Raw genomic sequence first — 14776 nt, 5'->3', positions numbered from 1 at the left:
TCCTTTCAAAGACATGTGCTTGTGCCTCTTGCTGCAAAGCCTAAGTCTCATTTTGTAACCTTCACCCTTCCCCACACCACCCCCCGCCAACGCCACCTGCTGCAAATTGATAGGCCATGGGGGCTCAGTCCCTTTGAGGGATACAGGTTATGCATCCAGAATCGGCACTTGTGTCTGTGCAGGCTGATAATGGGTATAACAGGAGGAGTGGAAAATGTGTGATCCAGCCAGGGCTGCAGTGAAGCCTAGGTGGAGAAAGCTCCAGGGGAGGGAACAGAGGCGCTGACTCTGTGGGTGCTCTGGGGCTGGAGTGCCCACTGGAAAAAAAGTGGGTGCTCAGCACCCACCAGCAGCCCCATCGATCAGCTCCTCCACCTCCCCTCCAGTGCCTCCTGCCCGCCGGTGGTCAGCTGTTCAGCAGCATGCAGGAGGCACTGGGAGTGAGGAGGCAGAACGGGGCAGGAAGAGGTGGGGCGGAGCAGGGGTGGGGAAAGGTGGGGGCAGGGGTTTGGGGGAAAGGGGTGGAGTGGGGGCGCGGTCTGGTGCCACCTCCCCAGGGACTCAGGAAGTCGGTGCCTCCGGGAGGGACTATGGCTTGTCCATATGTAATGCACAGGGCACACCCACGGTGCTAAATAACACGGTGCTAAATCAATAATAGCACAGACATAAGAGGAGCCCGTCCTTATTCCCCAGAGGGCTCAATATTACCCCACAGACACCCCAAGATTACTTCAGCTTGAAGCACAACCCCCACACCACTTGGCAGTGCAGCGTTAAACATCACGGTAGCATTTAACCTGTCCCAGACGAGGTGGGCTCTCATAACCATGGACCCCCTGTGGCTTTTACGCGTGATTTACATGGTGTTCTTAAGTCTGCTGCTAGAGCGCAGGAGAGACGGCTCGGCGCTCAGCAGCGTCGTTCTGCTAAGGGAACGGGTGTCAGTTAAACACAGAAAAGCCAAGAAGCTGCAGCAGCCACCGACTGTTGCTTTGTCTTACCAGGTTGCCTTCATCATCACCATCATCGTCATCCAACTGGAGCTGCTGTAACAAGACTCCTGGGGAGGTTTTCCCATTGCAGTCTTGATGCTCTGATGCAGCGGTCCGGCTGCTGTGCATGCTGCTGGTTCGGTACAGGGAAGGCACCTGCAAGGTATCTTGGAGATCGAACGAGCCTTTAGTTTCCAGCGACGCCATGCGGTGAGGTAAAGAGCCATTAACACTCCCAGCCCGGCTGGACTTTTCCTCGTCTGAGCTTTCCCCTTCCTCCGAACTCTCCTTCCCGTTCCCAGACAAGAGGGACTTGCGCTCCCCACTCTGGCTCCGGCGTTTCAGGCTGGGAGCCCGTCCCAGGCTATTCCAGCTTGACCGGCGACTATTCCAGCTGCTGGTTGCGCTCCAAGGGCTGTGCGGGGAGCTCTGTATGCTGGACTGAGGAAGGGACAAGAACATGGAAAGAGTCAACCCAGCATCACTGCCACCATCTCATGCTTGTTCCCAATGGGCAGGCCTAGAGATACCAAGGCAGCGAGCACAGTATAAACACTTGGACAGACAGCCCGCCCGCCCACACCGCTGGAAACAGCCGCACAAACCAAACAGAAACAAAGCAGCCACAAAGTGTGATGAAGAAGATGAGCTGCATACCGGTGATTTGAGTTCATAGGCATTGGGATCCACAGAGACACTGCTGGCCCTGCGAGATTCATAGCCCCGAGCTGCCTCTCCGAACACGGCACTTTTTGGCATTGGCATTGGGGTGGCAGCTGTGTGGATGATCAGAGGCGGGGTCAGACTCTTCTTCAGCTCTGGGAGGTCGCTCAGTACCATCACTGGAAGAAACAAGGAGTTTTTAAGATACTGCAGCTCTAGGAACATGCAATAACCCATCATCCTCCATCACCCTTCAGGTTGCATCCAAAATCAGGGTGACAGAGGACGTGATGGCCCTAAAGGAGCCAGCTCTAATCAGAACATGGGGAGGTCATGGGGCCAATAACATCATTTCACGAAAAGGGGAGAACTCTTCAATTATTGGGACAAAGGAGATTTTTAATGAGAGAGTGGGAGGTTGGGTTTTTGTTTTAAAACCAGAAATTGCATGGCATGGGGACTCACATAAACCTGTTTTAAAGATCAGCAGCCAAGAACAGACATTGGTTTGTCATCTGCTGCTTCAGGAGCACCAGCAATCTGCCAACCATGCCTCCCCCAACTTCCCCCTTCCATTTATTTCTTTCATCTCCTCCCAAGCTTTGCTTCCCAGTGTCCCACCCTCTCTTCCTGTAAGCTCTTTCCCTACTTCCTCTCCCTATGCTCTTCTTCCCCAGTTCTCTTCCCCTTCTGTACTCCTTCCTCCACGTTCTTTCAACAGAAGTCCTACAACACTGCCGAGTGTGCTCTGTGGTCCCACACTCTCCTTCTTCTCCCCTGAGCTTCGACTCCCCCAGTTTCTCCTCTTTCTACCTCCCTGAATCTTCTACCTTGTGGACAATAAATGTCTCCCCGCAAAGCTCACCCTGACCATTCCCTGTGCCTGCTCTCCAAGTCTTAGTGCATCACAGCTCTGCTGCCTGTCAAAGTGGTAACTGCAGGCAGCAGCTCCCTGCTGTTTCCTTCCCCAGCTATAAACCCCATATCAATAGTATATGGGCTGGTTCTTGGGCTTTACTGGGAGATAGTAATGAGCTAACACCATTACATATCTTTGCCTTTAGGTCAACTCATTTAAAATCAGTTATACCTTGATAGAGTCTGCAATGGCCTGAGATACTGCTTAAACACTCCCCCCAGAAGGGCTTTCCTCTTTTGGACACATTGTGTCTCCTATCAAGTGAAGTCACCCTAGAAGGACTGATTTCCAGCATGGTTACTTACAGGCTGGGTTTGACAAGTTTTTCTTAAGTCCACCCTCTTCTTCCAGGCTATGAGGGAAAAGATCCCCCTCAGAATCAGACTTAGAAGCATCTCCCTAGAGCAAAACAGAGCAGCTTAGCAACCAGGATAATTGGCTATGGGTAGTATGGAAATACCTTCTGAACAATGGGCCCCATCTCCAAAAACCACACCTACTGACCCACTGAAATTTGTACCACAATGGGACATCACCTTCCACACAATGAGGCATGCACATATTTATACCACATACTGTTAACTATACTCCCAAAGGGCAGAGCTACTGTATAGACCCAAAGACCAGCCAAGTGCTGGGGTCAGAAGACAACCACTTGACCTCCTATGCTGGAGTTGTACACCGGGCAGACACGAGGGAAAGGACATAAACCTGATGAACGTTCTTTGGATGAAAAACTGACTCTCCTTGTCCTTGACCATTAATATGGGACTGGGGATTAGAACTGTTTACACACAAGCACTGAACACAGCTCCTTCCACTGAAGCTCAAATGAAATAATCCAAACTCCAGCAAGTGGCATAAACACTTGACTGTGGGTGTCAGCAGATAACTGGGGGTCTGTCTCTGAAAAGTTACATAAAGTGCCACAAGAGCACTTGGTATGTGATAGAACATCTCCCAAAGGGAGACAACCCAATAACAGCTAATTCGGCTTCCCCAAGGTGCCCATTTCACCCAATACTAAGTGGTAAAACCGTCCTATTTATTTAGGGGAGTTGCATCCTGCTGTACAATTTAGAATGCCAGGAGTTGACGAGGGGTTTTCCCCTTTTGATCTTGGTCTGTCATCAGAAACCTATCCAGGAAACCAACTCGAGTCCCCCTTGAATGGTGTGAAATAATTTACCATCGTTCATCGCTTCCATTGCTTATCGTGCTCTGCCAGCGCCTAGCTCAGGCATTGCTGACATCTGACGTAGACTGAATCAAGGCCTTCCCAGCCCAGCCCTTTTTGATTCTGTCCATTGGCACTGAGGAAAAATACTTAGGGGGTGGTATAATCACAATACATCAGCCAGGAATGGAGCTTGCCAGAATTGTTCCCACCTGAAGGGGGTTGATTTACTACTGAAACCATAATTCTGGCAAAACGGCCCCCTCCCTTAGTGTGATGTATATGGGGAGGGGAAGGGGGAAGAGGGGAAATGCAATGACAAGACAGAAGCCAAGCAGAATCTTACTTTAGCTCTAGGAGAATCTAGGTGCACAAGAGAACCCAACACCTACAGTGAAGACTAAGCTGCACCACTAGCCCTGGTCCACCCTAATGAAGTTTGGTGCTTGGGTACATGTTTGATTTTAAAAGCCAGAACAGGCTCCAGCGAGGAGGGAAGTGCTAGAGTGGCAGACTGAAGGAAACGACATTCAATACAAGACCCAGACCTGCACTCCTTACTCAGGCAAAGCCCACCTAGAAACTCAATGGGAGTTTTGCTTGACTAAAGAGTCCAGGGTTGGGCCCACATTCTCAAAGGAAAACACCCTTTCTTTGGTTCAGCCAAATAGTTACGTTTTCTCCAATCACACTGTGGACTCTCTCAGAGAAGTGGCGTCACGAAAACCGAGAGCGTGAAAGGCAGTCCTTGCCTTTTACATTTCTTCCTGTCCTGCAGGATCACCCTGTTACTTGAGGAAACTCACCCTGCAGGGCCGGCAGTATTTTAATGGGCGAGGACTGCCGTTTTCAAGAAGGAATATTAAATTAACATTGGCTTGAATTTAGTTTAATTTTTAAATTCTCTGTCTCTTTGTTGGAATGTGAACGTCAAGTATTCTCTCCCAGAAAACCTGCCACTTCATTTCTCCTTAATGGGTTGTTAAAAACTAATAAGCAATGCAAATAGGTTTCATTACTTAATTTGTGTTCCTCAAATATTCTGTCACTGACAAGGGGTGCCCTCTCGGGTGCAGTAAGAGATGCACATTAAAAGGAGGAGCAGGACCACATGGGGATTGCAAACTTCCGTCCCCACAGCACCAAACCCCATGTCTTTGAAGCATCCTACTGTAGCTGTAACAGAACATACCATCACCCCCTTTAAGACAGTGTGTGACATATTAAGTGCGACTGCAGGCATCTCACCGCAGGGCCTCGTGGTCATAACCTGTTCTTTTGCTCCCAGTTTGCCTTTCTGGATGGAAAAGGGTTTATGAGAGAACATGGAGTTAAAATCCCTTTGAAATATGAGAGTATGTTGAGATGGACCATATGGCACAGTGGCTAAATTAGCATGTACAAAAGAGGGCAGAATGTACCTGAACATGACAGAAAGTGCCTTTGTGCTAAAGTAAAAGCCAGAGGTTGCAGGACAGAACAGAAAAGGGGCAGAAGTGAAAAAGGAAAGACGCATGAGAAGGGAAGGGTTGGGTGGGTAAAGGGCAGGGGAGGCAAGGTTTGGTTAGTGCTTGGTTTCATAGCTTCATAAATCGTAAGGCCAGAAGGGTCCACTATGATCATCTAACCTGACCTCCTGCATAACACAGGCGAGAGTCCAGCATCCAGTCCATAACGCCTGGTGGAACTAGAGCATTTCTTCCATCAGTGACTACTGCAGCTGCCTCAATGCTAATATTGACTTCTCCAGAGCACAGGGCTCTGACACACAAGTGTCCACAGACAGCCTTGATTCTAGGTCCTTTCAGTCTTTGGCAGTTCTCTCCACTCTGCCACATGCAGCTAGAGGGGTTGGGGCGCACGTGCATGAGGGGGATGAGGTTTTGTCCAGAAGCAGGGAGCAGCGTGCGTGATCAGGGAGGTGTTTGACAAGCATGCCTGGGAAACAGCATCATCCATACCTCAGGTTTACAAGGGTGGGGGGGGGAGGTTTAAAAGAGGCATTTGTGAGCTCTCCTGAGTGGGAAGAGTTGATTCCTGTACAGAAAAGACACAGGAAGCCAGAACAGTTTCAGGTGAGAGTGGGGAGTCTGTGTTGACCTGTCTGACTCCACAAAGAAGGAAGAGACTTAAAATCAAGGCTCCTTGACAATGACGACAAAAGGAACAACAGCTACTACAATGAGAACAGTGTCATGGGGTGTGACCAGTCACCACAGAGAGAGACAACTACCAGATGGCATTTGGGTGGGTTCATGCTGAGTTCTTACGTACCACCGCCGAGTCGACAGGCAGCTGAATACAGCTTAACTGCCCACTCGCGTCTTCTCGCTTGGTGATTTCCTGAAGTAAAAATGGGGGGGAGGGAAGGGAGGGGGGGGGTTGATTTTTTACAATTTCGGCATCAAAATTGAGAGTGGATCATAAAAAGAGAGAGCGAGAGAGAGATAAAAGGAAGCAAAGTAAAAAGAAAAAAGGGTAGAGAAGGGTAATGCGTACCCATCAGCGGCAATTTCATACCAAGATTAAAAAGCAGAATAGGTCACAACACTCTGGACTCGTCAGACGCCGCTGACTTTGTTCAGTGCAAGGAAAGGATAAAAGATAGCGCAGCCCTTAGAAATCCTTACCTTTAAAATAAGTGTTTCAAAAGGAGTATTTGATTTAGCTCCAATGTGATAGCTGTTCGCATTAATGAAATACCATCTGATTATTAAAACCATGTATGCTCAGGTTTTTTGTGGCTGCCAAATGAGATCTGTATTTATTATGCTGTCATTAGGCAGCAATGCATGCGTTTAATTAACACATAATACTGATCCCGTTAAAGCCAAATGAAATAGTTAGTTCAAGGGAAGCCATCAGAAACTTTTATAGATTAGATATGTTGTTATTTTGACTGGGCCCTATCAACTCTCATTGAAATCAGTGGGGACTTGATCCAAAGTCCAGTGAAGTCAATCGGAGTCTATTGATGTCAGTGGGTTTTGGATCAGGCCCTGGGGGTTGTGTCTGAGTAATGACTCCAGGATTGGGCCCCAAATACCTCACAAACAACATTTTTGTACCTACTTTATCCTTTTCCACTTGGAAAACACTTATCATTATTCCCCTTTGCATTTCCCTTTCCACAGCAAAAGTTGACTTGACAGACGTGTGTTTACTTCTCAGCATATTCAAGCATGTTTGGAGACACATGTGCAGCTTTGGGAATGGAATTTTTTAAATTTAGCTGCACACTACAGAGGCAGTAGGAGGAGTTTGCATATTATTTTTGGTGTCTCTCTCATCTATCACATTGAAATCTTGGCACGGATTATGAGCTGGGTAAAATTTTTCAATCAACATTTTGCAGTGAAAAATGCAGATTCAGGTCAACCAAAAAAAAAATGTTGTGTATTTTCTGTTGATTTTGGTGAAACTGTTTCAGTCAAATAAAAAAACCCCAAACCCTAATTTTTTATAAAAAGGCAAAATGTTTTGTTTCAACATTTTCCAAACAAAACATTTTGACTTTTCCTTTGTTTCAAAATTACCTTCAATTTTAAAAAGGGAAAGAAATCTCAATCTAAGCAAAAGATTTATTTGACCCAAAACATTTTTTTTTACTTTTTGATTCACCAAACATTTCAAAAAATGTTATTTCTATTGAACCCAAAACAATTTTTCAAAATTGCCAATAAATTGAAAAATCCATTATTTGCACAGCTCTTGCTATGCCAACTGGGCTAATTTCTTGGAGGTACTGGATTTTGCATCCCTCTATACATTAGAACAATATTTAAGAACAGTAAGTTAAAATTTGGATCCAAACAGTGGTAGCAATGTCTTTCCAAGCATATATTGTACATGTAATTTAAAGTATTATAAAATTTGATTCTAATAAAAAGACACATGAATATCCCAGCAAAAGATTAAACACACAATTATCCTTCATAAGGATAATCCCAATGAAACTGACTGGAGTGTAAAAAGTATAGGACGTGACAAAAATACAGTACAAAATCTAAATCACCGATGAGTGAAAATTGATCATTTCCCTCTGTTTGAGTCCAAGGAGAAGTCAAGGTTCTGTTGTCTCAGACTGTTTAGCCATGGTCTGGTACTACACCACAGACTCTGGGTTTTTATCTTAGTTAATATATAAAGCACACAAGTGCTCTGCATGCATACACAACCCAGTCCTCACTGAACCTTGGTTGCCTTGTGACGGGAAAGGTGGAATTAAAGAACAACGGGCACAAAGAAGGGAGATGAGACGAACCAGCAACTGAGGATTGCCAGAGACAAGAAGAGAAACCAAGGGGAACATGAAATTGAGAGGATTACCAATGGAAGAATATGCTTCAAAGATAACATTATCACGAAGTCCCCCAGGAGAGGAGCTTTATGTCAGACAAAAAGCTCTCTTACCAGGAGTCATTGTTTGCTTCAGAGATAAATCCCCAGGGCACAGACCAGATAGTTCACTCAAGTAATATTGTATTAGCAGCTCTATCAAATGGAGTCACACAGCAAATCTTCCACACCTTAGAGCTGCTGTGGTTTCAGGCACAAATTCTGAATCTAAGTAATTCACAGAATGTACATTAAAAAACTCCAGGCTGCAGAAAATTGGGTGTGTGCCCTTTGCGCATAATAGCCAGGTTACAATGAAATACAGGGATCGCTGTTGAAAGTTTGGAACAGGTTCTTTTTGTTTCTTAACCGCATATGTACATCTGCTGCTTAGCAACCAAAAGACCTGCAAAGGCATGCACTACATTAACAAGGTGTTTGCAGCTGGAGGAAAGGCACTCAAGGATTGGAGAGATTAAGGCAGCAGCAACACACTCTGTGAAGAAATCTGAAGGACAATGAAAGAAAAAATACCCAAATAAACCAGAAAGAGAGGGTCAAGGACCCAGGAATGATCACCTGAGATAAAAGCTTGGGGTTATTTACAATGGGAGATGATCTCATCTAATTTCACTTAGGAGATGGCCCCCTGCTATGTGTGTTAGCAAGAAATGGAAACATTTTTTTTTTTGGTTGTAAAGCTGAATAAAATAGTCAGGAGCAGATCCTCAGCTGATGTAAGAAGATGTAGCTCTGCTGAAGTCAATAGAATAATGCCAGTTTACACCAGCTGAGAATCTGGCTCACCATATCCAGAAAACATCCACTCTGCCTACCTGCCTGCCTAAGAAAAACTGCAATTGAACGGAGAGGTTTGTGTACAAGATTTCATTTTACAAGAAGACTACAGAGAATATCTTACCATTCACCAGGGGCTGGGGGGTTGGGGTGGGCGTCGGGGTGGGGGGGAGATGACCATATATTACAAAAGTCTGAGACACAAAAGGGCCAAATTCCAATGGTAGTTACACTGGTGTAAATCTGGAGTAACTTCATCAGTATCAAAAGAGTGAAATAGGAATGACACAAACATAACAGACATCAGAATTTGGAACTAAGACCGGGGGACCAGGTTTTGGCCTCAGTTACACCAAGTGTAAGACTCTGATTCAGGGATGCACTTAAACACATGCTTAACTTTAGGTATGTGCATATGTACCATTGACTTCAAGGTAAGTATTGGTGCTTTCTGGAATTGGGGCCTAAATTAGGTGTAACTCCCCTGTCTTTAATGGAGTCACTCCGGATTTACAGTAGTGATTTTAAGATCAGAATCTGATCCCTCTATTCCAATGTCTAGAGACAAACTAATTTCCTCAAAAAAACAACTGGATTTGCATTCTCAGTGAAATGTTGTTATGCTGTTTGTAAAAAGTTAAGTCCTTTTCTTTACTGGCTAGTTGCAGCAAGTGATATTTCAATCAGGTGGCCGCTCTAGAATCAATGAACAAGACTGACCAGAGAGAGGTTGAGTTTCAAGTCAGACATCCCTCCACAAGAGGACAAGTTGTTGTTTTTTGTTTTTTGACCCGTGCTTACGTATACTTAGGCAAAGCACATGACGCCTCCTGAAAAGAAATCTTTTGTTGTTCAGAAGAACTTGTCAGTGACCTTAACTCCATTTTCCACGACAGAGAAGACAACTTACAGAGAGAGATGGATATGATAATAGGCAATTAAAAACAACACACTAACCCAGTGTGAAATGACAACACACATACCTACGCCCTCATCCCAGAACTATTCAACAAATTATCCCCTTAAATGGCACTTGGAAAATATCAAAACAATCAGGTTGTATAAATAGCTAGTTATGGTGTGATGGATTATTATGGCACAGGGAGGTGACAAACTTTAATGTTTATTATTCCCTCAACACACATCCATCAGCTGAGACATCACTCTAAATTACAACCTGTACTACTAGATACTGATGAATACTGCTGGCTAGTACTTCCTTATCTAAGCCCTTCTGCAAAGCGTAAAGTTCTCTCTTCTCTTTCCTCATGAACATTTTATTTTATTTTTTGCTTCTGTTAGCCCGTAGAGACCTGGGTCATAGGCAGCCCTGGTTGTCTGCTAGTTTCAGGGAGTCTGTTATATATTCATTCACTATGAACCGCTTGTTAGAAAGACACAGGGGCCAAGTTCAATTCAGATCTAAGACCTCTTTGCTGACTTCCCATAGGTCCTTACGGAAGGTAGAGGATATTTAACAGAGGCTCCCTGCCCAGAGAATCAATCGATAGCCTAGGAACAACGAAGTTAAAAATGTGCAAAAGTGTCGTTGAGCCACAGGCAGGAAGAGATCAACAACACAGACCATCCAAAAAGATAATAATGTCACTAATCTCTCACCAGCCTGCATAACTTTACAGGGATGGCTTTTAATCTGGCTCCCAAACACAGCGAAGCCCCTTTCAAAGACATTCTTAGAGCATTTTATTCCATCAGCACTGACTGACTCACAGCTGAATCCTTGCAATTATATTAATGCTAACAAAGCTTTTCATTTAAGCTCAGTTAAACAGCCTGGTTTATTGCACTTGGTCCTAGCAAAGAAACAGAAAAAATAAGAGCTATTTTTTTCTCCCTCCCTCCCTCTCTCTCTCTATTTAAGTTCATCAGTTTCCAGATGGATGTTGGTTCTAGACCCTCCCTCACTCTGGAAACAAAGAGATAAAGAGAGGAGCCTCTGTAAGGTTTTACCTCAGTCTGGAAACCTTCCACCAGGATGGCCACCAATAGATTAAAGAGAACGTAATTCCCAAACGTCATAAGAGCGATGAAGTAGAGAGCAGCCCAGGAAGAGGTAGACGCCATGCCATTGTAGAGGACCTTGTTCCAGTCTTCTTGAGTCAGAATCTATGGAGAAGAGGCACCGTGAGCATAAAGGGACATCACAACAGTCCAACATTCACTAGTAACCCAGCATTCGAGTTATATGACTAGGGACACTCATCTTTCCTACATGCTCTTACTTATGCTCCAGGTCGGCAGAGAAGTATCTTCAGCCTTAAACAGGCAAAGAACCTACTTTGAGGGAAACCAGCACGCTGGTAATATGTAATACTAATGTTGTAGAATTGCTGCTTCTCAACAGCCCTGTAAGGGAGAGAAGTGCACTCGTGTTCCAGATGGGCACAGAAGGATTGTTACTTGGCTCAGGTCACCCAGTGAATCAAAGCAAAGACAGGGATAGCACCTGATTCCCCGCCTTCTCCCTCCCCTTCTCCCTTCCCCAAACTCTAACCCCAAGGGCTGCAAGCTGCCCTAACTCTGTGCATGGAACTCCAGTTGATATCAAGGCCCATACAAAGCTTTAAATGACTGCCGTGTAGCATGCACTGGCATTTTGTTCTGTCTGCAAAGTCAGATAAAGATCCACCAAAGACTCGGAATACACAATCCAGATTTGCCAACAGCAATACACTACACAGTACAAACTATTGCCATAAAGCAGATTCTCCTCACTATGGAAACAGAACTCCAGGCTGGCTGTCTTGCTTTGAAGCTCTCATTGGACTTGTGTCAGCCTTGCTCACAGACCCATCCTTTACTCAGACTAATTACCCCTCTGTCGCTCCTCACAATCTTACCACTGCTCCTGCAAGACCCTTCTCTATTTCAGCTTTTGGCATCTCCAGGAGTTCCCCTTTCATCCAATCTCCTTTTATTGTCTCGTATCATCAGAAAACGCTCCCTCACCCCCACCGTTGATACTTTTTGGTTTCTCTCCCCCTCAGCTATTAGTTTTATTGAGCTTTGCAGAACATTGTGGAAAGCAAACCTAAACTCTCCCGCCCCACTTACAGCCCCACAGCATGTGCTTGGTAAGGTGTTCTTGCTGTTGTACCTGGAAAACCGTGACGATGGCCCACAGCAAGGAGTCAAAGTTCTTCCTGTCTGGCAGGGTGTCTCCATCTCGCTCCGAAGCAAACTTACAGCCGAAGAGATGCATCCCCAGGATACTGAGCACAAGAAGAAGGCAAGACGGGGTTGAAGATGATGTTAAGAAAGCAGCATAAAGTGGTGGCCCTCTGTGTCTCAGGATACTGTCTGCCTAGCAAGCAGTTATTGGGAGCAATACTTCCCTCCACAGAGGAAAGAGAGCCTTAATTTGCTTCCTGCCAACTCTTCCCTCAGTATATCTTGGGCAAGGGCAGCCTTACCCCCGTATATTAGAGACGGGCTCATCTGGGGATGGATTTTGAGCAGGTTTGACTTATTAGAAAGATCGGAGTCGTTTTCAATATCTGCACCTGGGTTTGGATTTCCAACACCCCCAAAGTTCTGGGCTGCTTGAATCTCAAGTGGATCCAATCCCAAACCTTTTGTACAGAGAGAAAAAGCAAAGAAATGATGCAAAGGGTATAAAAGAACCATGTGTGAATGAGACTGACTCAGATGGGTTTATTTTAGGGACATTCTCTTCTCTGCCCTTTGAATGACAGTGTTTTGGTTAAGGCTTCCGGCTTGCCCTCTGGATCGCAGCAGGAATGTGATGTCATACGCCCTCTGCCTTGGGGTGATGCCCGTGGGGAATCACCCAGCAGAAGGGATTTCCCTTGAGAACACCCTCACAAACACAGACATGACATTTCACAAGAATTGCAAGATTCTAGCCAGGGGCTGGTCTGCAGTGCCCGTACCTGTTATGGAGGCTACTGTGCTTCTCAGAGTTATTTCCTTTTGTGAGCAATCATGAAACCTATGGATTCTCTTCACATTCTCGTCTAGTCACTGGACCAGAAACTTAAAGCACAGAGCCGGAGCAGGGCATGAAAGGAAATCAGAATCCATGCCACGTACTCACCTAAAGATGAAGATGAAAAGCATCAGTAACATGCAGAAGGTGGCCACGTTGTCCATGGTCTTCATAAGGACCACTAGCTGGCGCTGGAGGGCAGGCATGAAGCGGACCAGCTTCAGGACTCGCATGAGACGGAACGTCCGCAGAACTGACAGACCCCCGCCTTGCTGTCCCACTATCTCCCAGACGCTAAGGAAGAAGAGAGATTTACGGTATGGGACTGGGTGTGGAAAAGGAAGCACTGCACACAAATGCATGTAGACAGCGACGAGAGAAAGGGAGGGAGAAGTGAAAGGAAAGATCCACTCTCCAAGCTGGTGAAGCTCAGAGAAAACAGGGATGTGAAGTAGAGAGCCTGTCAGGAAGGTCTGTACGGACAGTGCCTTCTGATACCTGAATTTGTGTCAGATTTGCCAAGAATGGAGTCCCATTAGAGCAGGCCAAAAGCATGCCTGTAAATCACTGAGTGCACCTGTATGCACAATTACAGTGTTCACATGTGCCCGGCGGGGAAGTGGGCACAAGGACCCAACAAGACATTTGTCATCTGAAGAGTTCATGTCTAAACTTCTCCAATATCTGCAGGTGTTGGATCCAGGATTTGTTGTTTGGGAGCGCTCTCTAAAAAAACAAACAAAATAAAAAACCAAGCAACCAAAACCCCCCAAAGCTAGCCTTGGCATGCAGGGGTGTGGGAGGTCATTTGTCTATAGGCAAGTTTAATCATATACAGTGGATGGTATAAAATATGTCACAGCAAGTTAATTAACACTGCATAGGGAACCAGTGATGGTCCATTAGGGTTCTTACAGAAGGTGAAAGTAATGATCCAAGGATTCAAATTCATGATACTAATGATGCACAGAAGTCAGAGAGATGGGGTGTGTATACTTTGAGGTGCGGGGGAGGAATATGGAAGAGGAACTCAGAAGTAGGCATAGATATGAGGGAACAGAAAGGACACATGCTATTAAATAAGGCTCTGAACGAGGTATCACAAAAAAGCATGGCTGGGCATATGGAAAACTTTGGCAAAGGGCCATTATACTAAGGATAGCTGCGTATATAATGAACTACCAAAGACAGGAACAAGGTGGGTTGCTAGAGAGAGTTTTCAGAAGAATAGAGAATTTATGGAGAAACAACACTGTGGGGTACAAAAGCTAACACAGGAGCACAGGGGCCTAAGTGACCCAGAAAGGCCACTCTATCCATTATCCTCTGTTTTAATTCAACAGTCCAGTGAAGAGAAACCAATGTAAGCAGAACACCACGCTTGTACCTGATCACGACAATGATCCCATCAAAGATGTTGTATGGATTTTTGATGTAGCCAAATGGACCATACACGAGGACTTTCAGCAGCATCTCCAGGGCAAAGAGGCTTGTGAAGACAATATTGCTGATCTCCAAGGCATTGGTGAGTTCCTCAGGCTGCGATTAAGAACAAAAAGGGGGGGGGAGTAGTTACATGATACAAATCTACTCTCTAGAGGTGCTCAGATTTAGACCACAAACTAGACCAGGGCCAATTACAAAAGGATGTAAATAGTGATGTAAAGTGCATGTTACTAAAAGTATAATTTACAGCCAAATGAGTAAAAGAGCAAGATAGCAGGTGGAAAAACTCCAACAGGACAGCGTAAGATATAGCACTTATTATAGATTATAGAGGTAAATCCACCCATTAAATCCACATTAACTACAGCATCACCACTTTGATGCCTGGTGTGATGCCATCAACCACGGTCATTCTGGCTAGTGCAACAGTCCTTAGTAGACCACGTGCATTTGATTGATTGCCACTGTAA

The 14776-nt window shown here is 45.4% G+C and overlaps 1 protein-coding gene across 3 annotated transcripts in view; it reads right to left on the bottom strand.

Annotated features, from left to right (window-relative positions):
- Window positions 1-14776, bottom strand: part of LOC120383191 (voltage-dependent T-type calcium channel subunit alpha-1G-like) — a 275720-nt gene that overhangs the window by 71772 nt on the left and 189172 nt on the right. For all 3 annotated transcript variants that reach the window (XM_039500955.1, XM_039500956.1, XM_039500954.1), the window contains 9 exons: window positions 14248-14399; window positions 12969-13154; window positions 12009-12123; window positions 10862-11017; window positions 6029-6097; window positions 5025-5051; window positions 2883-2976; window positions 1653-1837; window positions 1005-1436 (listed from right to left, as the gene is read on the bottom strand). In XM_039500955.1, the coding sequence (XP_039356889.1) occupies window positions 1005-1436; window positions 1653-1837; window positions 2883-2976; window positions 5025-5051; window positions 6029-6097; window positions 10862-11017; window positions 12009-12123; window positions 12969-13154; window positions 14248-14399 (1416 nt within the window). The remainder of the gene's footprint in view (window positions 1-1004; window positions 1437-1652; window positions 1838-2882; window positions 2977-5024; window positions 5052-6028; window positions 6098-10861; window positions 11018-12008; window positions 12124-12968; window positions 13155-14247; window positions 14400-14776) is intronic.

Source organism: Mauremys reevesii, linkage group 15 (genome assembly GCF_016161935.1).
Source record: "Mauremys reevesii isolate NIE-2019 linkage group 15, ASM1616193v1, whole genome shotgun sequence".
Lineage (NCBI taxonomy): Eukaryota > Metazoa > Chordata > Testudines > Geoemydidae > Mauremys > Mauremys reevesii.
The sequence above is the reverse complement of the archived record's forward strand: the minus strand, read 5'-3'. Positions and strand labels throughout refer to the sequence as shown.